The sequence below is a fragment of the Xiphophorus hellerii genome, chromosome 21, assembly GCF_003331165.1.
Source record: "Xiphophorus hellerii strain 12219 chromosome 21, Xiphophorus_hellerii-4.1, whole genome shotgun sequence".
NCBI classification, from domain to species: Eukaryota; Metazoa; Chordata; class Actinopteri; order Cyprinodontiformes; family Poeciliidae; genus Xiphophorus; species Xiphophorus hellerii.
In genome coordinates, this window is record NC_045692.1 from 20,374,318 (window position 1) to 20,400,500 (window position 26,183).

At 36.9% G+C, this 26,183-nt stretch overlaps 1 protein-coding gene across 2 annotated transcripts in view; it reads left to right on the forward strand.

Annotated features, from left to right (window-relative positions):
- map3k15 (mitogen-activated protein kinase kinase kinase 15) overlaps positions 1-25,076 on the forward strand; it is a 33,662-nt gene extending 8,586 nt beyond the window's left edge. For both annotated transcript variants that reach the window (XM_032551673.1, XM_032551674.1), the window contains 26 exons: positions 6-199; positions 1,969-2,137; positions 2,272-2,378; positions 3,119-3,289; positions 3,370-3,482; positions 4,452-4,611; positions 5,876-6,026; positions 6,670-6,777; positions 6,946-6,995; positions 7,559-7,654; positions 8,836-8,923; positions 9,002-9,135; positions 9,913-10,040; positions 10,172-10,302; positions 10,939-11,044; positions 12,440-12,597; positions 12,679-12,862; positions 13,009-13,183; positions 13,920-14,094; positions 14,734-14,919; positions 15,155-15,260; positions 16,711-16,951; positions 19,628-19,740; positions 21,929-22,035; positions 22,112-22,188; positions 23,375-25,076. In XM_032551673.1, the coding sequence (XP_032407564.1) occupies positions 6-199; positions 1,969-2,137; positions 2,272-2,378; positions 3,119-3,289; positions 3,370-3,482; positions 4,452-4,611; positions 5,876-6,026; positions 6,670-6,777; positions 6,946-6,995; positions 7,559-7,654; positions 8,836-8,923; positions 9,002-9,135; positions 9,913-10,040; positions 10,172-10,302; positions 10,939-11,044; positions 12,440-12,597; positions 12,679-12,862; positions 13,009-13,183; positions 13,920-14,094; positions 14,734-14,919; positions 15,155-15,260; positions 16,711-16,951; positions 19,628-19,740; positions 21,929-22,035; positions 22,112-22,188; positions 23,375-23,468 (3,522 nt within the window). In that variant the 3' untranslated portion in view covers positions 23,469-25,076. The remainder of the gene's footprint in view (positions 1-5; positions 200-1,968; positions 2,138-2,271; positions 2,379-3,118; positions 3,290-3,369; positions 3,483-4,451; positions 4,612-5,875; positions 6,027-6,669; positions 6,778-6,945; positions 6,996-7,558; positions 7,655-8,835; positions 8,924-9,001; positions 9,136-9,912; positions 10,041-10,171; positions 10,303-10,938; positions 11,045-12,439; positions 12,598-12,678; positions 12,863-13,008; positions 13,184-13,919; positions 14,095-14,733; positions 14,920-15,154; positions 15,261-16,710; positions 16,952-19,627; positions 19,741-21,928; positions 22,036-22,111; positions 22,189-23,374) is intronic.
- The last annotated feature ends 1,107 nt before the right edge of the window (positions 25,077-26,183 follow it).

A 26,183-nucleotide genomic window follows, 5' to 3' on the forward strand; every position in this document is an offset into this window, starting at 1 on the left:
TCCAGGCTTCCAGCGGTAATTACTACTTCATTCCATACATTGTGACTCCTAACCATGAGTATATGTGCTGTGAGAGCGATGCACAGCGCAGGGCTAGCGAGTACATGCAGCCCAGCTGGGACAACTTGTTGGGGCCGCTGTGCGTCCCCTTGACAGACCGCTTCACCAGCCTCCTGAAGGACATCCATGTGACATCATGGTGAGACAGGAACAAAAACACTTCTCTCCTCCAATTATAATGAACAACTACACTCAAAAGATATATTTATACAGTGATTTTGCACAAATAAAATTGTAACAGAGACCAGAATTCACAATATTGATGCTATAAACTAACTGTGTGGCACATTTGAAATTGATGTTCACAAATCTTCTCAAACCAGTTGGACTCAGCTTGATTTCTTTTGCCGAGGAAGAACTAATATTTCAGTCAAAAACTGAACACATATTATCCTAAAAGCAATTAACTTTAAAAGAACACGTAACAGTTTCTTTCAAAACAATATTTAATCACAAAAAGCCCAACTTAGACATTTTTATTGATATTGCATCAGGAAAAGTTAAACGGCATGAATTTCTTTTGTGTGCCGCTGCAATAAAGGTAACCAATGATGCTAACGAGCCGTTAGCTTTAGCCCACGGGTGTCAAACTCATTTTTATTTTTTGCCCCATTAAGATCATGAATGTTCTGAAAGGATTGGTTGTGGCAGAATCTACTGATAAAATTACTCGTAAACAATCTGTTACAATTTTATCGTTTTCTCTACTTTTAATGAGTACTTCTTAAAATGTAGCAATAACATTTAACATCTTTTCACATTGGTGTAATTTGGTTCTACACAAATGAAAACTGAATTGATTTGACTGGTAAAACAATATTTAAGTGCACAACTGTTATCTTAAAGTTCCATGTGTATGGCAGAGGGCCACATAAATCGTTATGGCGTGCCGGATTTGGCCCACAGGCCTCGAGTTTGGCGTCTGTACTTTAGCCTGTGGGAACAACCTTGTTATTCTAATGTGCTAAGACAGTTTTCTACAGTAGGTAAAGGTAACACATTATAACTTCTCAAATAAATCCTACTTCCAAAAAAATCTGAAATATGCCTTTAAACTTTTGTTCATTTTTGCACTTTGTGTATCGATTATGTGGTAAACACCAGAAAAATAGCTGTTTTTTGGCCTTTCTGCAGCTAAACTTTGGTAATGTTCTGAAAAAGATAATGATAATGTAAACAAAACAAATCATCATTGTTGAGAATCACTCCCTCTGGTCATAATGGGTGTGTTTTTGTTTACATGTTTAACTTTGATTTTATTGCCACCTACTGGTGCCTTTAGGGAATGTCTGTGTTCTTGTCTGAACAGACATTTTTATTTCAAACAAGAAAGCAGAAGACATTTAACCCCTGTATTCGCATGAGTTAACAGCCAAAAATGCCCACAAGCAGTTAAACTCCATAAATACGTTAGACATACTTTAAAAACTGTCCATTTTAATAGTTCTAACACCAAATATACGTGAATATGTATCGTGTAAACCGTCTTAGCACTACCGCAGAGTCTAAGCTAACATCAACGTCTTTCTTATCCCCCACTCTTCGGAGTTCAGCCAATCTGCACCGAGCTAAAAGAGACGGCGCTCCTGGATTGGCTGATTTGCAAACGCTAGCCAATAGCGTGTGAAGTAGCATTGTAGCTAGTTATGTGAGCTTTCCAATCCGCTTTTTCTTTCGAATGTTTTAGATATGCTCGACGAAAACTAAATTAAAGAGGCGGATTTTCCACAAATAGTTACCTTCTACAGCAAAATCCACAAATACTGAACCGGGAATAGGCGACGGTCCACTGTTATAACAGTTAAAGTTTTTGCTTCCCATTTCAATTGAAGTTATATTTAAACGCCATTTTTAACTTTACAGGATTTTCTTTCGCTCCAATTTCAACCCATCCATATTTTATTTCAGCGCATCTTTTAAGGACACCTTGCTGAATGACATCCGGAAAGCCAGGGAGAAGTATCAGGGAGAGGAGCTGGCCAAGGAGCTGGCCCGAATCAAACTCAGGATGGACAACACCGAGGTCCTAACGCAGGACATCGTCATGAACCTGCTGTTTTCCTACAGAGACATACAGGTACTCAAATGACAATAGGCGAAATTATTTTTAATCCTCAATGAAAATAAATGGTTGTGTCGTATTTATTTTTTTAAAGTTTATTTATTTATTTATTTTTCACCTGGTTATGCTTGTCTTTAACTGATAAACAGGATTATGATGCTATGGTTAAGCTTGTGGAGACTCTAGAGACGCTGCCTACTTGTGATCTGGCAACCCAACCGATGATCCAGTTCCACTACGCCTTTGCTCTCAATAGGTAAACAATACCCATGTTATGCTTTTCCTTTGTGACGAAATAGTTAAAACTTTACTAAAAATAAATTTTGTGTTTTTTGTAAGCAGTACGGCTGTTTTAGTTTGGTTTCTTGTGACTTGTTGGAGCATTAAAGACCAGACTAAGATGCAGAAAATTCAAGCTTCCTATACAATCTGGAGAAGTTTTGACTTATTTTGCAGTTCTTAAAAATACAGAAGAGGACGTGTGCCTCATAAAAAAGCTAACTTTTTTTTTAATGAGAATTTTTTACTTTAATCTCAGAATTATGTTTTTCTTCCTCAGAATTCTGACTTTAATCCCAGAATTGTGAAATTGTTTTTAGCATTCTTTCTTTAATCTCAGAATTCTGACATTTTCTCAGAATTTTGACTTTAATCTCAGAATTCTGATTCATTTTTATTCTATTATTAATGGTTATTGTCATGTCTTCCTATTTGCTTCCATTTGCCACTTTGCTGATGACACTGGTAAATTTCCAGTAAAGGATATATTGTTTTTTAAACTTAGAGATTTTCAAATAGTTTTTTTTTAATCCCATTATTTATAATGTCACTCCAACAAGTGATCCATCTACTAACCTTCCATAATATTCTTCTACTTACAAACCAATGACTAATTTGGAGTATGTTACATTAAGATTTTTTTTAAAGTAACCATAACTTTCAGGAATCTCACCTGACAGGTCAGGCTTTTATATTTAAAAGTGTGAATGTTTGCAGGAGGAACAGTCCTGGAGACCGGGAGCAGGCTCTCAGAGTGATGCTCCAGGTGCTGCAGACGAGCGAACATCCCGCCCCGGACATGTTCTGCCTCTGTGGTCGGATCTACAAGGACATTTTCCTCGACTCGGACTGCAAAGACACTGTAAACAGAGATAATGCCATACAGTGGTGAGAAAAGACTCATTTTGAAAATGGTTCTCTTTTCTTCATAGAATCAATTTATATGTTTTGTTTTGCTTTGTCTTCAGGTACAGAAAGGGCTTTGAACTGCAGCCCACTCTCTACTCTGGCATCAACCTGGCTGTCCTCCTCATCGTCGCTGGCCAGCAGTTTGAGAGCTCCATTGAACTGAGAAAAATAGGTGACATGAAATCCATTTAATTTATTTCCTAGAGTCACAGAATCTGTTGATTTTAAGCATACAAGTTAATTTTGAAAGCTGTTTGTCTTTGATGGCAGTTTTTTATTTGTGTGAATGTTCAGCTGTGTTTAAAATGGTTTGTTAGACTCTTTATGTTTTTGGATGCAAAAGACGGTCACTAACTTGACAATAAGAGGATTTTTAGTCATTTTACAATTATCTGATTTTAATTTGCTGTACAGAAATGTGGTGAAAGTAAATGTCATGAATGTTAATTACCAACAGAAAGTCGCAGAGTTATTTTAGTCATAATCTGTCATATTTTAAAAGTCAACTGCTCCAAATAGGAAACCAAGATAAAAAATAAAATAAGCAGAACAATTGTCTTTCAGTTTTTACTATTAAATTACATTCTTAGAGTAAAAATAACTTTCGGACTATCTCCACAATTAGTCATAAATATAAAAAACAATGACAATTTAAATGTATTCATGTTCTATTTAAATATGTTATTTTACCATTTGAAATGATAAATATATTTTACAACTGGTTTGGCTTTAATAGCTTTCAAATTTGTGTATTTGAACTTGTCATTTTCTCTAAAGCAATAAAAGATATAATTAAAAATATTCTTCTTATACCATTTCTACTTAAGGGCAAATTCATAAATTTTAATTGTATAACAAACTGCTTACCCAAAGTTAGGTGAAGCACAAATTTCTCTTTTAGAGATTCATATATAACTCAATCTTAATGTATTAATGTAGAATTCTTACTTGATGTTTTCTTTTGTTGAAGTGTCATTTGTTTTGATTTTCTTGTGTTTCATAAATAGAGCTGTCAGGGTGAAAGTGGTCAGCATAAAAACATTTTGCAGGAGATAATTTGGGCTAAATCAAAGCTGTGTTGTAGTTGTGTCTTCTTCTCAGCAGATTAGTGGTTTTATTAACTGTTTATTTTTGTTTTTAGGTGTGAGATTAAACAGCCTGCTGGGGCGTAAAGGTTCCCTGGAGAAAATGAACAACTACTGGGACGTGGGCCAGTTCTTCACCGTTAGCATGCTAGCTAGCGATATTCCCAAAGCTACTCAAGCGGCTGAGAAGCTGTTCAAACTGAAGCCACCGCTATGGTAGAGCCTCACATTACAGTAGAAACAGTTAATCTAGTTTCCATTTTCTATATTCAGAGTTTCCTTGCATACAGACATTTCTGATCGCAAGTTTAGTGAGGAGGAAAATAGTTAGGAAAATGCTAACAGTATCAAAGTTTTTTTAAGCTAACAACAACAGAGGGAGTTTTTGGGGAAAAAAATTTGTGGATCCTCTACAAACTTTGGAAAAGGTGCCTTTTAAAAGCTAAAAACACAGAAGTTGTATAGTTAAATAACTTTAACAGTTGCATAGCAGTTACTATATTTGTTATGCACGTAGTAAATAAATTCTGAAAGTAGCAAATGAAACAGTGTTGACTGTGTTTTAGGGCCATTGTAGACAGAAAAAACAGCAGGAAAAGATTTCTGCCAAAAAACATGGAAATTTTAAGATTAATCTCTGAAATTTTCTTTAAGAAAACAAACAAGGAAATTTCTGATCTCCAAAAGTTGAAAATTTGAGAGAAGAAACTCAGAAACTTTAAAATTAATCTCAGAAATCTTTAAGAAAAAACATGGACATTTCTGAATTAGAAAATGTTTGCCTTTTGAAACTCAGAAAATTTCCAGAAGTCAAAAATGATAAACCTTTGAAACTCACAAATTTCCAAGTTTTTTTTTTCTAAAAAATTTCTGAGATTTATCTAAAAAAAAAAAAAAAAAATCAAATTTTTGACTTTTCAAGCTCAGATATTTTTCCTTTTTTTTTGCTGTGTACAGTGGCCCTAATACACTGTTATAGTTGTAGGATATCAAATTATTTTGTTTTTGTAAAACATATTGTATAGGCTATGGAGTTTCCACTGAAAGGAGCTTGTAGCTTCTACACTATTTGGAGATCTTTATTATTATTATTCTTAATCTAAGTAGTCTTTATATTCGGCATTTTTCACATTATTTACTAATAAAAGTGTATATGACTTAAAGGCGCTTGTGTTAATGGAAGACCAAACAATATTTGTGCTTTTTTTTTTGCAGTAACAGTAGTTTGGTTTTGCCAAAACTACAAAATCAGTTTGTTTTCTCCTGAGGCTGAGATAAAACCCACTTGGTTATCTAGAAATAACAGAATAGTCCAACTCAAGAAACTCATTCCCAATATACGCTGCATTTTACTTTTACTGCAACTCGCCATTAGATATTCTATAACCAACATTTTGAGGATAATGGCATGCATTCAGAGGAGATTACTGATGCTCACTGGCCTCATTAATTTTTGATTTGTTTAATTGTTTCCTTTCAGGTATTTGCGGTCAGTGGTGCAGAACCTGCAGCTGATCCAGAGGTTTAAAAAGCAGGCGGTGGAGCATTCGCCCCAAAGAGAAAGACTTGACTTCTGGATGGACATCATTGTGGAGGCAACTCAGGGAACCACCAAGAGACTGCGGTTTCCTGTACAAACAACTAATACATAAACTTAAAATACACACGTTTTGATATTTAAGTTTTAGATTTTAAGGTTTAAATATATAAATAAAATTGATTATTATTATTGTAATCCCTACTCGACCTAACTGTGTAGCAACAGATGTTTAAAATTACGATGAAGTATTATTGCAATACTGAGAAAAAATGTAAAAATAAAATTATGAGAATAAACTTGTACAAGAATAAAGTCTTAATATTAGAAGAATAAAATCATAATGTTGCTAGAATAAAGTCAATATTAGAAGAGAATAAAGTCATAATATTGTAATATTATGACTTTATTCTTGTACAAGTTCATTTTTGTAATATTGACTGTATTCTCTGATTAGTTTGTCTTTATTCTCACATTTTTAAACTTTATTCTGACATTTTTAAACTTTATTCTCATTCCACTTTATACCTGCAATATTACAATACATTTGTATTGTATGTAGTCATACTAATTTTGAGAATAAAGTTATAATTTTACAAGAATAGTCGTACAAATATGACTTTAGTCTCATAGTATTTTGACTTTATTCTTGTAATTTAATGTAAAAGGTTTCTTGGCGTGTCATATAAAATAACATAATAAATCCTAGTATTTTTGTGTGTTTTGTTATTTTGTAGGTTTTGATTTTGGAGCCAACAAAAGTTTACCAGCCTTCCTATGTGTCCATAAACAATGAAGCTGAAGAGAAGCATGTTTCCATCTGGCATGTCTCTCCTGTTGAAAGCGTAAGAATTATACATATTTTAAATTATCACTTAGAGATTCATCACTTGGTAAAAATTTTTGTTTTTTGCTACATTATCATACACTTTGGTTTCAATATGTGTTTATTTCAGTTTCAATTATTTTGGATTTCAGCATGAATTATAAATTATGCGTTTTAAACTCCACAGAAGGGAATCCATGAGTGGAACTTCACTGCAACGTCCATTAAAGGCATTAGGTACGTACAAACAGCTCAGGTCAAGTTAATTCATGAACGTGATGAGTGTGGTTGTTTTAATTTTACAGTGAAACTCCAAAAATAACATTTATTATTATAGATTGCCTTTACAAGAGAAAAGCAGCCTCTTAGTTTCGACACATGCATCCTGGAAATGTGTGAATAATTTCCAACGTGTGTGAACTGAATGCTGATTTTGCCACCTGGAAGTGCAGGTTTAATTACAAGTTTGGGCATCCTGCCATGTGACCTAACCACCTTACAATCCCCTCCTGCATTTTTAAAACAACAGCTACATAAGCAGTGCAAGCTGAGACGCTGCTAACACACCTATAGATGAACTCGGAGTGAAGTAACAGAGAAAATGTGACTCATGATTGTTAATGGTAACTTAACCAGGTGAATTCTTTCTTTTTGCTGCTGCACGTTTTACAAAAATCTGATCTGACATGAATTAAGAATTTAATACCCTCCCCCATCTGTTTTTTCCCCACATTATCCTTGTTTTTCTTGTATTTTTCAACTGATGCTTAAATTACATTTTCTGTTCGCTCCGTTTGCAGTATTAGCAAATTTGACGAGCGCTGCTGCTTCCTTTACGTCCATGACAACTCTGACGACTTCCAGATCTATTTCTCCACCGAGGAGCAGTGCGGTCGGTGAGGACACACACCTCTAGATGTGTCTGTGTAGGTGTTTCTGCTTACAGAGCATATGCAAGCTTTGCAAACCTTTTAAACCACTACCTAAAATCTTAGCCAGACTTTTTGTAATCTCGTACAATAGTTTAAAAAAATTTTTTTTTCGCACTGCACAAATTTTATTTCAGATCTTTTGTCAATTCAGGTTTGAGGCCCCAAAAACACTCCAGAGCGGTTAAAGTAATTTCTCTAAGAACAATGTGTCTGCAAATCTTTTAAAAAATAATCTTAAATTCATTTATGTAAAACTTAAGGCCTTAAAATGTCTTAAATTAATTGGAAAAACAACAAGTTGGCCTTAAATACATTAATCCCAGGTTTTAAATATAGTTGTGATAATACAATTTAATCTAACATTTTATGTAGTTTTTATTTTTTCTTTATTCTACTGTCTTTTGTGACTCAAGACAATTGTGGCTACCGCTAGCTCGCTGCTACCTAATGAGCTAGCTAGTAAGGGTAAAGCTAGCTAGTGCTATTTTATTTCATATTCTATGTAGTTTTATTTTTATTCTTTGCCAGGCTTTATGGTACCGTCTTCTGTGACTACATGAAGTTGCAACTACTGCTCGCTCGCTGCTAGCTAACCAGCTAGCTAGAAAAGGTGAAACTAGCTAGCTTTTTTATGTCCATCATGAGTAAGTGCAAATTTATCAGCAGTTTGCCAGATGATGTTCATCCTCGCCATTGGCTCACTTCGATTTATTTATTTGTGATTTTCTGTTGTGATGCAGGCCGTAAATTCATTTTATACTGGTCTTAAAAGTCTTAAATTTAAGTTTAAGAAACCTGCAGAAACCCGAAAGAAACTTGAAAAATCCAGAAGAAAACAAAAAAAAAACTGATGGCTGCCAATATTTTACCCCATATCTCTTTAAGCATCAGTTTGTTATTTATTTAGCTCTTTTTTCTTATTTATACAGCAAAAGAAATATGAATATTGTTATAAAAGTGACAAACTTCTGAAGCCCTTCCAGTCGAAATATATGAAGACTTACATGAAAACCTGGCAACCTGAAAGCATGAAAATAAAGGAATGAGAGATGACTTCAGTGTTCTGCACAGTATTTTCATTTTAAACTAGAGTCTAAAACCCAAAAATAACAGTTTTAATGTGGGTTCATGTGGGGGTGGATCAGGTTCTGCTCCCTGGTGAAAGAGATGATCTCTGATGGTACAGGGAACGCTGTGGAGCTGGAAGGAGAGGGGGATGGAGACACGCTGGAGGTCAGTCTGTGGCTTCATAACTGTTATAAAACAATGTTCTGCTGGTGCAAGCTGCTTGTGTTTATGTCTGTGTTTCAGTATGAATATGACACGGACGAGAACGGAGACAGGGTGGTGCTGGGCCGGGGCACTTATGGAGTGGTGTATGCTGGGAGGGACCTGAGCAACCAGGTCCGGATCGCTATTAAAGAGATCCCTGAAAGAGACAGCAGGTAGGATACCGGCCCAATTTTTAAAAACTGAATCTTTTAAATGTAACTATTATCAATAAAGCTAAATAAATCTGACATAAAAAGTAGTGATGCACTAACATCGGTATCGGCCGATATTAAACAAAATTTGTTTTCATGTTATTGTATTTTGTTTCTGGTTGTTTTATTTCCCAATGTGTCTAAAAGGTAGATAAATGTATATATACAGCTCACTGCACCGAACTCCACTGAAAAACCCTCGTTATTCCACCAAATATTGATTTCTGAACTCTTCCTGAATTAAAACATTAGTATTGTTGTTTCTAAATAAATATAAACGTGTTTATTTTTATTATTTTAATAATAAAAAGCTGCTTTAATCTCAGAAGATTAAAGTCAGTATTCTGAGATTAAAGCCAGATTTTCTTTCCTTTTTTGCAGTGGCTCTAATCTTCTTTTTAATAATAAATGCAAAATATTAGGAATGCACTGATTTACTGGCGCCGACTTCCCTAATTTTTGGAGGTCGACTGATATTTACATGTGAAGCTGATCTTATCTGACGATTTTATCTGCCTCTGCAAAGGTCTAATAATCAACCACAGCCCTCATCTGAATGTTTGCAGTCAACAATAGTCGCCCCATTGTTGCCAACTCAGCGATTTTCTTGCTACAGTTAGCGCCCCACTAGGGACAAGGGTTTAGAAAATGGATGGATGGATGGATATAAATTTTAATATTAAATTACAAATCAAAATGCATTTTGTCTTTTTCTCTTCTTCCCTTTCTGTGATTCAGATACTCGCAGCCACTTCATGAAGAAATCGCCCTTCACAAGTACCTGAAGCACAGGAACATCGTTCAGTATTTGGGCTCGGTTTCTGAGAACAGATACATCAAGATCTTCATGGAACAAGTGCCTGGAGGTACAAATCTGCACCGTAGAGAATCTGTTGCCTCACCTTGACGGACAAATACTGTTAGATCGATTCTTATGAAACAAGGCGACCCCTTTAAGCTTTCAGTTTGTTGGACATTGCTTGTTTTTATTTTCCAGGAAGCTTGTCTGCTTTGCTGAGGTCAAAATGGGGACCTTTGAAAGAAGCGACGATCATTTTCTACACCAGACAGATCCTGGAGGGGCTGCGGTACCTGCATGAGAACCAGATTGTCCACAGAGATATAAAGGTACCAGTAGTCAAATACAAAACGGTGATAAATATGGGGTAGCTTCAGCTCATCAGCAGAGAGAAAGGGAAATACAAACTGATTTTATACAGCGGCAGGTTAATGATCCAGGTGTGTTTCCAGTACAAATTTAAGCAAAACCTTGTCTGTATTCCACTAATGTAAAAAAAACAACACAATTTCATAATTGCAGTGTTTCCATTAAAGAAACGCAATTAAAATCACACATGAATAAGTTTGTTTGTGTGTAATAAGAAGAAATCAACTTTTTTAATTGGCATATTTCCATTAAGCACATTTTTTTCAAAATGTCAAATTGCAGAATTATATGGTGAATGGAAATGTAGCTTCTGTTTTAGGTTCTCCAAATTTTTAACAAGCTCTTGTTAAATACTTTTATCTGTCTGAGGGATGTGGGAATCACCCTACATATTTAATAACTAAAGTTATTCTGGTTTAAATTTGATACTAAAGTTTTGAGAAGAACAATTAATTAACAGACCGAGAACAGTGCCCTGTGGCACTCTGTTACTGATTGAATTGCTTATTTTAGTGCTTAAAAAACAACAGGAAGCAAAAAATATTTATTTTAAGGTAAGTAAAAATGGTAAGTAACCTATATTTTATCTTCTACAGGGAGACAATGTGTTGGTAAATACCTACAGCGGCGTCTTGAAGATCTCTGACTTTGGAACCTCGAAACGCCTGGCTGGAGTAAATCCCTGCACAGAAACGTTTACAGGTAGCCTGCAACTCCTCCTGTTATAACAGAAATAAGACAGAGGATAGAAAACTAGAAACCAGTAGACACAAGAGTTTGTATTATAAATGAATTTATTTTAGGTGAAATATTGTTGATCTGCTAACTTTTTAAGATATAAACCTCCTACAGCTAACATCACTGACGCCACTCTTAAACATGAAATATAGCATCTGTAATAAAGACTAACATATGTAAATAATAAAACCTAAACCTACATTTAATCTGTTTTTTTATATTTAAAAAATATAAAAAACAAGATGTTTATAATGTTTATTATTACAAACATAATAAATTGAGTCAATGCTGGTAAAAAGATCCTGGGAAAGTTTAAGCTGCACTGCAAAAACACAAAATCTTAATTTTTGGTTTAGTTTATAGTGCAAATATCTTAATACACTAAAATATAGGATCCTGATATTTAAGTAAAAAAATTCTTAATATTGTTTTAAAAATTACTGGTTCCACTGGCAGATTATTTCATTTATAACAAGTTTTTATCTGGTAGGGGAACTAATACTTTTTAATTCAATATTAAGGAATTATTGATTCAAATTCTCTCGTGAAAAGTTACTTGTAAGTTAGTTTTGTCTTATTTAAGTGTACTAAGATATTTGTGCTAGAAATTAGATAAAAATACTTGGAAAAATTTTGTGTTTTTGCAATTTTACAAAAATGTTATTTAGATACAAGAAGTTTTTTAACAAAGAAAGCATAAAAATAACAGAACTACAACCAATTTTACTTTAATGTTAAAATAAATATGTGAAAATATATTACATTCGTAATTTAAACCAACAAATTGACTCAAAAACTTATACGTTGGGCTAAACAGACAGCAATTCAGTCTGCAATAAATAAATTGAGTCATTGAAATGCTGCTGTCTCATGCTATGAGAGTAAATATCAAATGACCCTCCAAATGTCAAGAGCCTCTATCAGCCTCTATGGAAACACTCAAGCATGCGAGCGTGTGTGGACATACACATTCATTGGCCATCTGGCCTCCTCCTGCAGCCACAGAGGTGTGTAATTAGATTAGCTAATCAAGCAGAGGCAGAAGGGTGTTTACCTTTCATTAGCAGGTCTGTTGGTCTGCTTATCTGTTTCTGCTGCTCGTCTCCCGCGGCTCTTTTTTATGGCTGTTCCTGTAAACGTGCTCTGAACTTTGGGATGCAGGGAAGAATCAAGGAGGAAAAATGGCCGTCTTTTTATGCTAATTATCTCATCTGGTGTTTGTTTGTTCACCAACTGCATTAACCACAAACAAAGATATTCAGATTTAGACCAGAATTTAACCTAATCCGTCCTAATAGCATCAATCTCCTACAATACGGAAATAGCCGTTTTTTTATAAATGAGTTTGGTTTGTTGTAGGTACTCTGCAGTACATGGCTCCAGAGATCATTGATAAGGGCCCTCGAGGTTACGGCGCCCCGGCTGACATCTGGTCTCTGGGATGCACCATCATAGAAATGGCCACTGGGAAACCTCCGTTTCACGAGCTCGGAGAGCCACAGGCAGCCATGTTTAAGGTAGCTGTGTAGAGTCACCATTTTTGAGATGCTTCCACTTCCTGTTAATGAAAATATTTAAAAACTAACTTTCTGTTGCAGGTGGGAATGTTTAAAATCCACCCAGAGATTCCTGAATCTCTATCTCTAGAAGCAAAGTCCTTCATCCTGCGCTGCTTCGAGCCCGATCCTAATAAGAGACCCATCGCTGCAGATCTGCTCAGGGACATTTTCCTCAGGCAAACCACGAAGGGCAAAAAAAGCAAAATTGCCTTCAAGCCATCAGGTGGGAGACAGATAAACACACCGCGATCAGCTGCAACCTCAACCACATTAATGTTGGGCAGTTCAGTTGCGTCAGAAACATTTGCTACATTTCTATACCGTTATTTTTTATGCTAACATGTCTCTCCTGCATGTTTGTGTTTTCAGACTACATCCACAGCGTTTCCATCCCAGCGCAGCAGCAGGGCGAAGCTGCCGGCAGCAGCAGCAGCGAACACGGCTCAGTGAGTCCAGACTGCGACTCCAAACATGACGTTTTCTTCCAGAGGAAGAGAACCTCTGGCTCTGAAAACCTCAAAACCTCCAGCTCCAACTACCTAAGGTGAGGACAGACTCAGGTTACATCACAAAGATGCATTAGATACCAGAATACCTGAGGTAGACCTTTATGTAAACTTTAAAAGTGATCAAAAGTTGTTCAAACTTTCGGAAGTTTAATTTATTATTATTATTATTATTATTTTATTATTATTATCTGTAGTCTTTGGCTGCTTTTTGTCATTTTTTGGGCCTGACAATGACAGCCATGACAGTATATATTTTGCGTTTACTTAAAGAAACACAGTTGGAGTCAAAACGGTACGCGAACGGGGGGAAAAAAAAGGTTTAAAATTTGAGTGAAATGAAAAAGAAAGTCAAAATAATTGTTGCATCATCATTCAGCTGATTAGCTATTACAAATTCATACTCCAACAGAACTACCAATGTCTGGACTTTTCTTAAATTTATAAAAATAAAGAATTAAAGCCTGATCCTCACAGGAATCCTCCAGCTCCTCCATTCAGTAAATAATTGTGCTCATGTTTGGAGGCCAGGTGGAGTCTTTGTGCTCCGCTGCCTTTTACAGCGTCAGTATAACGAAGCTTGATTATTTTGTGATCCTCAGCTGGCGGCTGTGTACACACATATCGTGTGTCGTCCACAGCGCCGTGGGGTTGCGTCCAGCCGCGCTGACTCATGCTTCCCTGCACTTCCCTGGGCACACACAGTAGCCAGGAGAGGATTGCATCTGCAAGTAAACTGAAACCGAGGCTGTTGTAAATCATCTTGTCTTGCAGTGTCCCAGATGAGAGTTCAGTCTCAGAGGACCGCAGTGTCCCGCCCTCACCGGAGGACAGGGACAGCGGCCTCTTCCTCCTGAAGAAGGACAGTGAGAGGCGAGCTATCCTCTACAAGGTCCTGAATGACGACCAGGAGAAGGTCATCTCCAACCTGAAGGAGAACCACATCCAGGTCAGTGTAGGGATGAAACATGAAGCCAACGCAAGGCCTGCGGGCCAAATACTGACCACCGTAAAGCTTTACGTGGCCCAGAGGAACCTGGAAAATAACAGTTGTATGCTTAAATAATATTTTATCAAACAAATGACAGCAGTTTCCAACGGAAGAGTATTAGTGCCACAACAAGGACATTTTTTTCTCAAAATTCAGGCATTTTTTTTCCTCCAAATTTTGACTTTTTTTCCTCAGAATTTACTAGAATTATTCCGACTTCTAAGATCAATAGTTTGAATTCTGGGGGGAGGATCAATTCTGATGAAGAAAGTGAAAATTCAAAGAAAAACAAAAACCAGAATTCTGGGGAAAAAATGTCAAAATGTTAGAAAAAAAAAGGTCAGAATTCTGAGAAAAATTCCACCTCTTTGTTGACCAACAGAAAGAATTTTCTGACAAACAAAACATGTTTTATATTTAGTAACATGGGGGGAAAAAAGATGGTGCTTTCTTAAATAACCAGTAGGGGGTGCCACAGTTCTTTTTTAAGAGTACTGCCATCCAACCCGTTTAATTGCATGAAATTCAGGCTTCACAGTGATGTTTGTTAGTCAGTAAGTAATGTATTTTACTGCATTTTGTAAAATGTGATTCCAGGGCAGCGAGGAGCTGCTGCTCTCTATGGAGCACATCAAGCAGATCATCTGCATCCTGCGGGACTTTATTCACTCTCCGGAAAGACGCGTCATGGCGGCCACCATCTCCAAACTCAAACTGGATCTGGACTTCGACTCTAACTCCATCAACCAGATCCAGCTGGTGCTTTTTGGCTTTCAGGACTCGGTCAGAACCAGCACAATCTCTGGGATTAGCATGAAACATCCTGAGATTATAGGAAAAAAAAGCTTAATATTGCATTTTTAAAAACATGTGAGGGGCAATAAGAGGGATGGGTGTGATAGCTAGATGCAATGTTTGCTAAGACTTGCTAAATCTGGAATTTCTTGGTTTATTCAAGATTGCAGACATGTGACATGTTTATATTTTGCAGTATTTTGAAAGTCTCTGATTCTCCCAGGTGAACAAGGTTCTGCGAAATCATCACATCAAACCTCACTGGATGTTTGCCATGGATAACATCATCCGCAGAGCCGTACAGGCCGCCATCACCATCCTCATTCCAGGTGGGAGAATTTAAAACTCCTGCGGCTTTCTAATGATGAAATCTAGATATTTCCTCCCCAGTATTGCACTAAATCATGTTATATTCTTGTCTGTAGAAGTGAAATGTGAGTATTTTACCTGCAGTGTGTTTGGAGAGTAATGGGGGAAATTATCATTGAAGAGTCAAGCTAACAGTAGGGTTAGAACATTTAAACTGGAAAAGTACAGGACCAGAACTACGCCTGCTGTTGCTTGTAGTAGCAAAACATCCCAAGGGACCCATCATCAGTGGTTTAAAAGACCAAAATTATGATCTCAAGAAAGTTTTACAACTTACAGTTGACTTTTTAAGTGCTTCATTAGCAATGAAAATGACTGAAATTATTGTTAGCATGTCATATTTGGCTGATTAAGTTTATTGGTATGCATCATCAGACATGAACTTTACATGCAATGAATGTTTTGCACATTGGCCGTATAGATTTATGCAACAATTCATATTTCCCAGGAGGAAGCTTCACCCCCAATATGAGAATCAGTGATCCCGAATGAGAGTCAATGAGAGAGAAAATTGTTTTCCAGTTAAACATTGTAAAATGTGAGTTATTTACAATAATGTTAACAGGATCTTAAGCTGACAGCTACTCAGGCTAACGGCTAACCTGGCTAATATCCAACTTTAGCAGTATAGCAAGCTAGCAGCTACTAATACTAGCAGCAAATGTGGCTGATATCCAACTTTAGGAGCATTTCAAGCTAACAGTCACTCAAGCTAATAGCCAAACCCGACAATGCAGTTCAGAAATTGTCTGTTGAAAAAAAAATATTTTTTTTATCATCTAAAATCTCTTAGATTAAAACTTGATGTTGACTGAGGTTGTATAGAAAGAAAGGAAGGAAGGAAAGAAAACTAATGCACACTTGTCTTCGCTCCTCTCAATCACACATCCCAAAGTTTTGCTCTTGACTCAACAGGCAGTTACAAAAAGCAACAACATGAAGCTAAAATGTTAAACAAAAGCTAAAAACCTGGGAGGTTACATCACTAAGTCAGTGCAAAGACAATATTTAAATAGTATATATAAAGTTTACATTGGGTTCAGACACAATGTCTGTGGGGTTGGGTTGTATCTTTTTAAATTTAAACTCTGAAACTGGGCAGCTCTTATCTGTTAAGATCATTTTTTTCCTTTGTCTTTGCAGATTAAAGTACGTTGCTCTTATTTTCATTCCTGTCGTTCTTTGGGGATTAATAGAGCAATGAGGGATAACGTCAAATTCACCATGCAGTTCTCATTAACTTAGTCATTTTAAAATAAACAAAACTTCTGAGTGATGGAAATGTGAAACACTCTGAAACATTTACTCAGCCTACCGAACAAGTTATGAAACATTGCCAGTAAAATGTGGATAAATACGTTGGTTTTATGGTGTAACGTTTGACTCCAAATGGCTGATTTTGGCCTCCAGAGCTGCAGACCCACTTTGGACCAGCCTCGGAGTGTGAGGGGGCAGAGAAGGACGACGAGGTGGATGAAGAGGAAGCCGTGTTCAGTCCCGTTTTGGCTCCAACCTCAGACGAGCCGGGAACCACGCCGGACCCCGTCCTCAGCAGCACCAGTACGGTGAACTCCAGCCACACCGAGGAGCATCAGCGCTCGCATGTTCCTCTCGGCGCCCAGCTGGGGCGGCTCAAGCAGGAGACCAACAGGTACGCACAGAAAGCACGAGCTTCAGGTTTCGCAATGAGGTGGAAATGGCAAAACGTCTGTCGAAACTTTTAACGGAAACTTCTACAGATAATCTCAAATCAGAAATATGAGAAAAATGCTTATCTAACACAGAATGTGAATGTCAAGCGTAGGTAACAAACACGCCCAAAAGCATCTCATGAATGTACGAATGATGCAGTCATGAGATGCAGTGTGACGCACAAAGCCGGCCCAAGGCATCGCGAGCTAAGCAGCTGTTTACCGACCCGACACAACGAGGGGGCTCCCAAGAGCGTCATTTGATTTGACTTTGCGGTGATAAATTGCATGTTTTTCACATTTTTCTTCCCAAATTTTACAAACAAAAGTTATTAAACTTGCTAAATTGTTTACTGTAAATTCAGTGTTTGTGTAGGCCTGTCACAATAAGCGATAAATCGATTAATCGCTTGATAAATAATTTCCATTTGCATGATTTACAGTGCAGATATGCGTCTGTGTCTAGTAAATTTTTGGTTAAAACACATCCTCCTCCTTCTACTGCATCATTTCATGCACCAGGACATACACAAATATTGGTCTTTTCCAGTTTCTCAAACAAGATTCATGAGTGTTTAGGTATGTTAGAGAATGGGAAAAACTTTTTAGAAATGTTTTCAATTACGTCTTGAGACATTAAAACCCTGAAATTGAGTGTAACAATGTGTCTTGGTATTTGGAAGAAGGGCAAAAACAACTCATATCCTCATTTGCAACAAAGATTGTATTTTTTAACACTAAGACAACTTCGTTTGTAATGAAACAGGACAGTTTTGATTTCATCAGGATGTGCAGAAGATATAATTAACACTTCAGCAGCATGAGGTGGAAAGAAAAACTAAAAATCTTTGTCCTGTACTGTCTGGCATGAAGCTGATGGAGAGAAGCAGAAACTTTTCCCCTCGGGACATTTAGAAACAGTCGAAGATGAAAGATTTACTGAACCGTTTGTTGGGGTCTTCCAAACTTTAAATGTATTTTCAATGTATCAAATTAATTTTAGTTATGCCTTAAATTTGTACTGCTTTTCTGTAGACTTTTTATATTGTATTTGTTTGAAATTCATGATTACTAAAGCCTAAAATATTCAATACCTTGGATTTTTTCCCTTCAGAATAAATACTTTTGTAGCCTGATTAGGGAATTAACAAGAAATAAAACTTTTTTTTATCTAAAGTCATTTAATATTTAATATTTAATATTAAGTGTGAGTTACCAAGCTGGCCTTCCTAACCCATTCATTCATGTAGATGTAAAGTTTCCATCACAATCGTCTCAAAGTCTCAAAATTAACTCTTTGAAGCATGAAACTTCCATGTCCTTCATTCAGATTCAAACAATTCAAACTAAATTTTAAATAAATGCCTGAATGGAAAGAAAAAGCTCACTTGGTTGTGCAATATTTGTCTTGCTACTGCAGCCGCAGACTGCAAAACACCAAACAGCCACGTCTTAGCAGTTAGGAGTTAATTATATGGTTTGTATTTGCTGGATGACAGTTCAAAGCAATGTTTTCATGTTGGAAACAGTTTTTGGCAAATTAAAACTTAGCTGAAATATAAAACATTGTGTGGTTAACCTGAGAGAAGTGATTCATTTTTAATAAAACAGTTCATAGGTCATGTCTTTTTTGGATACAGAGGATTGCATTTGCATCCTGAAGTAGAAAAATATTGATGTATTTGACGTAAAACACGCATTTCTGCTTTTTTCACTCAGATGTTTGTGTCAGTTTTTGGTTTCAGGTTGTTTAAAAATCTACTCCATGACATGGATGAAATAAAAATGCACCTGGTGTTGATTTTTTTTTTCTTTCTTTCAGGAAGCGGGCTTGTTTTGGTTTTGAAGGAAATATTTTATGATGGAAGATGATAAATGTAATGGTGTGTTTAATGTAACAATGTTTCCTGATGATACAAACCTGTACTGACAAGTTGTTTCACACAAGCCGTCTTTTGTTTCGGTAAAAGGAAACTTAGAAGTTCGTTCCGTCCCGTATTCCCTGGAAAATAAAACAAAATCGCTAATACATCATGATATGTGAACAAAGTTTGTGGAAAATAAATAAAACAAAGGCAACTTCTGATTTTTCACCTATTATTCGGTTTAGTGGAGGCGACCCAAAGTGGAATAGTTTGCATTTTTATCATCGTCTCCTTCAAATTATCGTTGGAGCTCTTGGCACAACTTTGTCTTCCTCCATAAAGAGGAAGACAAATATCTCTTCTCCTACTTGAGTAAAATTTCTGGATTTTCTTCCTACTGAAGGAAAAACAAAAATTCACCAGCCACAGACACACATCTGCAGTTTTTGTTAAAGTTTCTTAAGTTTTTTTATTGAAAAAAAATATTTGGAAAAGTTTTCTTTTGCCAGATTTTGTTTTTCTTTTGTTACTTGTATGATTTATTGTCATTTTAGTTGTTAAAATCTCCACTTAACTTTATATTTTGGTCAATCTGATGATGTAATTTTTAAATATTAAATGATAATTTGATCAGTTTCTCAGTACTTTTTACTATGTGTTAAAGTAGTGCTACTCTTTCTACTCTAACTTGAGTAAAATGTTTGGGTCCTCTGCCTCTGTCTGGTTACACACGTGGTGTTCTGGTGACATGTGGGCTCGGTGTGGCTGCAGGTTGCTGGAGGAGCTGCTGCAGAAGGAGAGGGAGTACCAGCATGTCCTGAAGGCCACGCTCCAGCAGAGGACTCATGACTTGGAGCTGATCCGAGTCAGGCACAGACCTCCAGGTGAAAACACTGACTCACGTTTAGTGGCACAGATAGGTCTTTCCTTCATATTTATTGTTTTTACATCCTGTGTTTGCACATGACGAGTTAATGGCTGCTTTCCGTTTGCCTGAACACATCCTTGTGGTGATATAAAAGTGCAATAAATTCCTAACCAAATTATCCTCTTTGTACCTGCCAAAAATCAAATCTTGTACACCTTTATAGAAACATAGACACGTTTAGCATAGCATAACTTATCATAGCATTTGATGCAAACAAAGATATTGAGACAACAGAACATCTAAAGGTTTTTTAGTAATTCTGACATGGTTGGGTTTTTTGGGTTTTAGAGGGTTTCTCCACTTGATAGTCCTCAATTTGATTTGGGACCAAAATTGCAACATTTATTACATTTTCAGCTTACAGACTGCATTCTGTCAAAAGAACTAAACCCTTTGAAAAAGCTGTTCCCGTCTTCGCCTGGTGGGGGCGCTGCAACAAGAACCACTGAAGGAAGAAACAGAAAAACCTCCAAAGAAGAGACTGAGCACAACTTCCTTCGTCGCAAAATGTAAACAAAAATGGCGTAGCGTCAGATTTTAGCGGTTCTCTTTTGTTTTTGGTAAAAGACCATGAGCCATTTCTCCAGCTGGAAATAGATATGCACGTTTATTTTGGTTGTATGTCCCCAGAATGCCCTGCGCTTCAGTCCACTGCAGGGTTTACCCCAGAAAACTTGCTAAGCAGGGTGATCGGGGCGCTAGGACAGTCATTCATCCATGTTTTTGAGTTAAAAAATGTGTAAAGTTGACAGGAAATTTGAAAATATCACTTGATAGTTACGCATTATTGGAAGATTAATACCTAAACACCAACTATAAAGTCCTAAAAAAGGCAATGATTAAAAAAACAAATAAATAAGGCTAAGCCTGGTGGTGGCACAAGTAAAGTCTGGTGGCCCGCCAGGCTTATAATACACTGTGGGAAACCTTGCACTTCCTGCTTTTGGAGCGGTTTCTGGTCCACTTGGCGTTCACATATGCATTCAAACCACACCAGAGTTCACATCAACCGAACTGGGACCGAGATGAACCAGAGTTCACTTTTTTGGTCTGCATCAGAGTTCGATTCCACGTTCACACCTCTACAAACGAACCGAATTTTCTAAGCAAACAAACTAAAACGTCCTTAGTCTCTGTGTTCACTTCAGAATGCACTTCCTGGAGAAGAAATGCTGGGACCAATTAACCAATCAGAAGAAGCTCTGCGGAATGGATTAAATGATCTTTCTAATTTTTTTTCTTAAACATTTCTTGTTTAAAAAAAACATAACTATCTCATGACTGAACTTGTTGTTACATTCAAAATGTTAACACTGTGTTGTGTGGGCCCTGCAGGAGGATTTGGAGAACAGAAATATATTAAAACAATTAAGTAACACCAATTCATTTAAAGTTTGGGAACAAATTGATCTTTCAAAAAGACAATGCCCCTGAGCGACAAGAAATTAGTTACAAAATGGTTTACGGTTAGGCCGTCGAGCTCAGTCCTGCAGGAAACGTGGGCCGAGCTGAAAGGGTGTGTGAGCAAGTCGAGCTTGTAAACCTGTTTCTGTTCCACCAGTTCTGTCAGGAGGAAACGGGCAAAACTCCAACTATCAGGACACGCTGCAGGGATTTGATCCAAGTTGCACAATTTAAGAGATATATGTGAGATTTTTATGTGGCCCTCTAGACTCCATTACATCAATAAGTCCTTCCAGTTTTTCCACAAATCTGCAATATTCACACAAAAAAACTAATCTTCTGTTTTTTACTGCAAATTTTCTCAAAATTGGTCAAAAACATTGAGTTTATGTGGCTTCTGCCTCGGCCTTCTGATGGTATAATCTGTAATTGATACAGCGAGCGATAAAGTCGCTGTATTTGCGCTATATATTAGCGCAAATATCGTAAAAATTCCCAAGTGCTAATTGCTAAGAGGAGCTAACTATTGATATTTTAACAGTTTAATTGGTTTTATCAATATATTCTGGCACAACTGGCCCTTTAAGAGCATTCAGGTTTCTGATATGGCCCAAAATGAAAATGAGTTTGACGCTTCTGCTTTTAGCAAATAAAAAAAAAACCCCAGAAATGAAAGATTTAAAGATAAATTAAGAAGAAAGTGAAGTGTCTGTTCAAACTGTTTGTGCTTCATGTTTCAGACGTTTCGCCTCCCTCCATCCTTCATGGCCCAGCGGACCACGAGCCGGACAAGCAGCTCACTGATTGGCTGAAAGAGCAGGGGGCGGACCCAGACACCATCGACAAGGTAGAAGACCAGCAGGAGTATTTGGGTTTTTTCCTGCGCCGTTACTGTAGAGTCTGATGGTGAACTTGTGTTGCAGTTTGTGATGGAGGAGTACACACTGTCTGACATTCTGAGAGAGGTCAACAAAGATGACCTCCGCTCTCTTCGTCTACGGTATTCACAAATCTTTTTTTTTTTTTTATACCTTAACTAGCATTCAGCAGTTTAGCAAAAACTAAAAAACATTTCTTGTGTTTTTTTCTGTGTTAAAGATGACTTATTATGCAAAATTCACATTTAGAACGTTTTTATATTTTCATTTGGGTTTTTAACCAACAGCTTAAAAAAAAAATCACCCCGGCAGTTTTTGGCATTAAAGTTTTTTGGTGTTTAGAAGAAGAGCTATTTCAAAAACCTCCTGATGGTTAAGTCACTTTCTACAGGCACCGCACCGTTACCTAGCAACCGCAGCGAAGCCCAGCCCCGTTACCTAGCAACACAAGCTGAGCTCCAGAATTCTTTTACTGTCATTGTGCAAAAAAGCACAACAAAATTTAAAAAGATAGCAACTCTCAACAGCAGTGCAAATAATTAAATAGATAATAATAAGTAAGTATTTTTAAATGAATATAAAAAATATAGTACAAACATTCACACAGGATGTTAAGAAAAAAACAAAAACAGCTGTGCAATGGCTGCTGGAAAAGAAAAGTGTTTCGTTGTTGACTTACCATCCAGAAAACACTTGCTACATTGTTGCTGGTTGTGCAGGAGGCTACACTTCGGCTTTTCAAAGATGTAAAGCAGTTGCATAATTGTGCATCTTTTTGCAGACATTTTCACATGCGAGTGTAAATGTTGAGCTGCGGTTCAGCAGCTTATTTACATTTAAAGTGTCCTAAAACATCTCATTCTGAAAAGATCAGATTAAAATCTCATTATGTAAGAATAACTGTGGAAAATAACTGTAATGAACATGTTTTGTTTAACCTATACACCTATCCTAATTTCTTCAAGGCAGTATAACGGGTCACCTTTAAAGCCTAACATTCACCTTAGAGATTGGGTCAGATAAAGTTTTTTTAAGTTCTCTCAGTTTAGAAATACTTTGTTTTATCTAAATAAAACAGATTCTCAACAGAAACACACGTACGGTTAAAACAGGTGGGAAAAAGTTACAAATTTTTCCCTCCACTTCCAACTTTATGATGGTCTATCACATAAAATCCCAATAAAACACACAGAAGTTTGAGTTTGAAGCTTGACAAAATGTGAGAATAGTATTTTAAGGGAGCTTAAATCCCAGTAAAACAGTTTTAGTTGTATTTCTGTTTTGAACTGTTGCTTTCTTCCCGCCCAGCGGTGGAGTGCTGTGCCGGATCTGGCGAGCCATTCAGCGGCACCGAGAGCGAGAGAGGCTGACGGCTGACAAACACTCCAAAGGGGAAGTTTAGCTACGACTTTAACTTCTGAGGAAGTGATGCGCACATCGACACATTACCAGCCCCGCATGGCCGTTTGTTTCTCTCCTGCCTGTCTCCTCTGTGCCTTTCCACGCTGTCGTCTGTGGCAGACCGAGTCCAAGCAGAGTCCTGACTGATCAGACCAAAGCGCCTTAGTGCGGGCACTACTGTATGTATTTCCATGTGTGTTCCTGTGTTGCCACAATGTGTTTGTGCTTCAGAGCTTTGACAGGTTAGGAGTTTTTACATTTATGGAAAGATGCAGTCAGTTTTTTAGTGTTTATATCAGCTCTGAAAGGCTGGAGTGGTGAGTATTAAACGTCTGTGGTTTGGCCCCTTCAGAGAGTTCTGGTACTCTCTGGAATTTTAAAAAAAATAAAAATAAAAAATGCAACTTTTTTTACTTTCTTAAAAGTAAAAATGATTACTTTTAAAATATTTTTTTGCATATTTCTTGAAGCTATCACTATATCTTGATAATGAGACAAAGTCTGTGAAAAAATGTAGCTCTTCTGCCTTTTCCCTGTGTAAACTAGAATCAGAGCTAGGAGGCGGGTGTTAGCGCTGTCAATCACCCTCCATGTGGCGCTGCTCATCTTTACCTTGCTCTCTGCTACGCTACAGCTAGCATAGCCTGCTTTGAATGCTAAGGCTAGTTAGCAGGAGCACCAATGATGGCGGATGAACAGTTTTTCTGGAACTTTAAGATGTTCCTCCGCCACATTTAGTAGGGACTACACGTGGTTGATTGACAGCACTAAGGCCCGCCTCCTGGTTCTGATTGGTTGTTTTTGGTCAGGAGCGATGAATTTCGGCAGTAGTAGCAGATCTTTTCACAGTTTATCTGTCTCATAACAAACTGCTACGACAAGTTACGACAATATTAACAAATATTTTAAAAACTTTTTCTAAAATAGAATTTATGTACTGCAGCTTTAAGGAGAATAATTTGACATCCAGCCACATATTCGTGGCTCAGTTTATCTGCAGCAGATGTAACTCAGCCAAATGTTGGATTTTCTTTTTTGAGCCCAGTAATTTGCCAGAAATCCAATCAAATGTTTTGCTGTACACAGAACGAATCCTTTCCTTAAAAATTAACTCAAAATGTTCTGACTTTCACCTTCACTAATTTGAAGAAGCTGTTTACTGTCAACACGTCTTTGTCACATGATGAAAACGAAATACGCTTGCTGACGTATTTCAAACACCTTTAACTGAAGACGCTTTTATGTTTCAGCCGTTCATGTATCATGAAAGAGAAGTAAATCTTTCAGTCAGTGTTCTGGCTGTTATCACTCAATTTGCTGCCATGTAAAACAAACATCCTGAGGCGATTTTGACTTGATCTTTGGGTAAAACCACAGAGTTAAACACAACTAACCACATCCAGATACGGTGAGTCAACCTGCAGCCGTAAAGTCATATTTAATTAAACATGTTGATAGATTTTAACTGCCTATTATCACTTTTGTTTGTAAAATTAGCTAAAATTTGTTAGCTAAAATTGTCCTTTCTCCTTTTTTTTATTTTTGATGTTGTACATTGTTATTTATCTGCTTTGCAACTGCAATAAACTTGTGAAAGTTGTGAAAATAATGACTTTCTTGGTTTGTTTATCAACGTTTTTGTCACTTTCAAAGATAATTTGATTTGTAAGTTTTGATGCTTGGAGCATATTCCTCAAGTTGAAAGGATTCAGGGGCCAAAATTGTATTTTTTCTCCAATTAGAAAACGCTGAAATATCTTGGTGAATTATTTCTTTCTTTTTTTACCTGGACAACAATAAATAAAATGTAATATTTGCTTTGCTTTGCCATTTAGTCCAGATGTGTCAAACTGAAGGCCCGGGGGCCAAATCTGGCCCTCTAGACTCAAAATAACATCAATAAGTCCATCCAGGTTTACAACTAATCTGCAAAACTCACACAAAATCAACATATTTTTTATCTTTACTGCAAATTTTTTTCCAAATTGACCAAAAACATTTGGTGTAAGCTGCCTCGGCCTTAACTCGATGATGAGCTATAGTTTGTGAACAATACGGCAATTAATAAAAAGTCACATTTAACATATTATATTTTACAAATTTTTCTAAATTAGCACCACAAAGTCTGTGAATTTGATTTTAAAAAACCACAAAACAACCAAAACCCTGGATGGACCGATCAGTGTGAAAAGATATTCAAATAAAATATTTAACACTTAATGAAGGCTGAAACAAACAGCTATTGATATTTTAGGAGATTAATGGGTTTTATCAATTCATTGTGGCTCAACCGGCCCTTTAAGAACAATCAGATTTTTGATTTGGCCAAAATAAAAATGCGTTTGACTCCCCTGGTTTAGTCATGTAACTTTTTGGGCTTATTATTTTCTATTTTTTGAGTCTTTAAAATGTTTTTAGGTTTTTGTTTGCAGTTTTCTTTTACAAACTTTTGCTGTCTTTAGCCAAATTTCATGGATGGGTGTGCCAAAGTGTGATTTTTTTTTTTTTTTGTACCCCTCCAGGGGGTCTTTTGTGGGCTCTAGTGTCCCTTTTACGAAAGTAGGCTGACAGGAAACGGGGAAGACATGCGGCAAATTTCGTCGGGTCCGGGAGTTGAACTCGCGACCGCCACGTCGAGGACTCAAGGCCTCCAAATACGGGTTGCGCTAACCGCTACGCCACCACGGCAAGCCCACCAAAGTCTGATTTTGAGTAA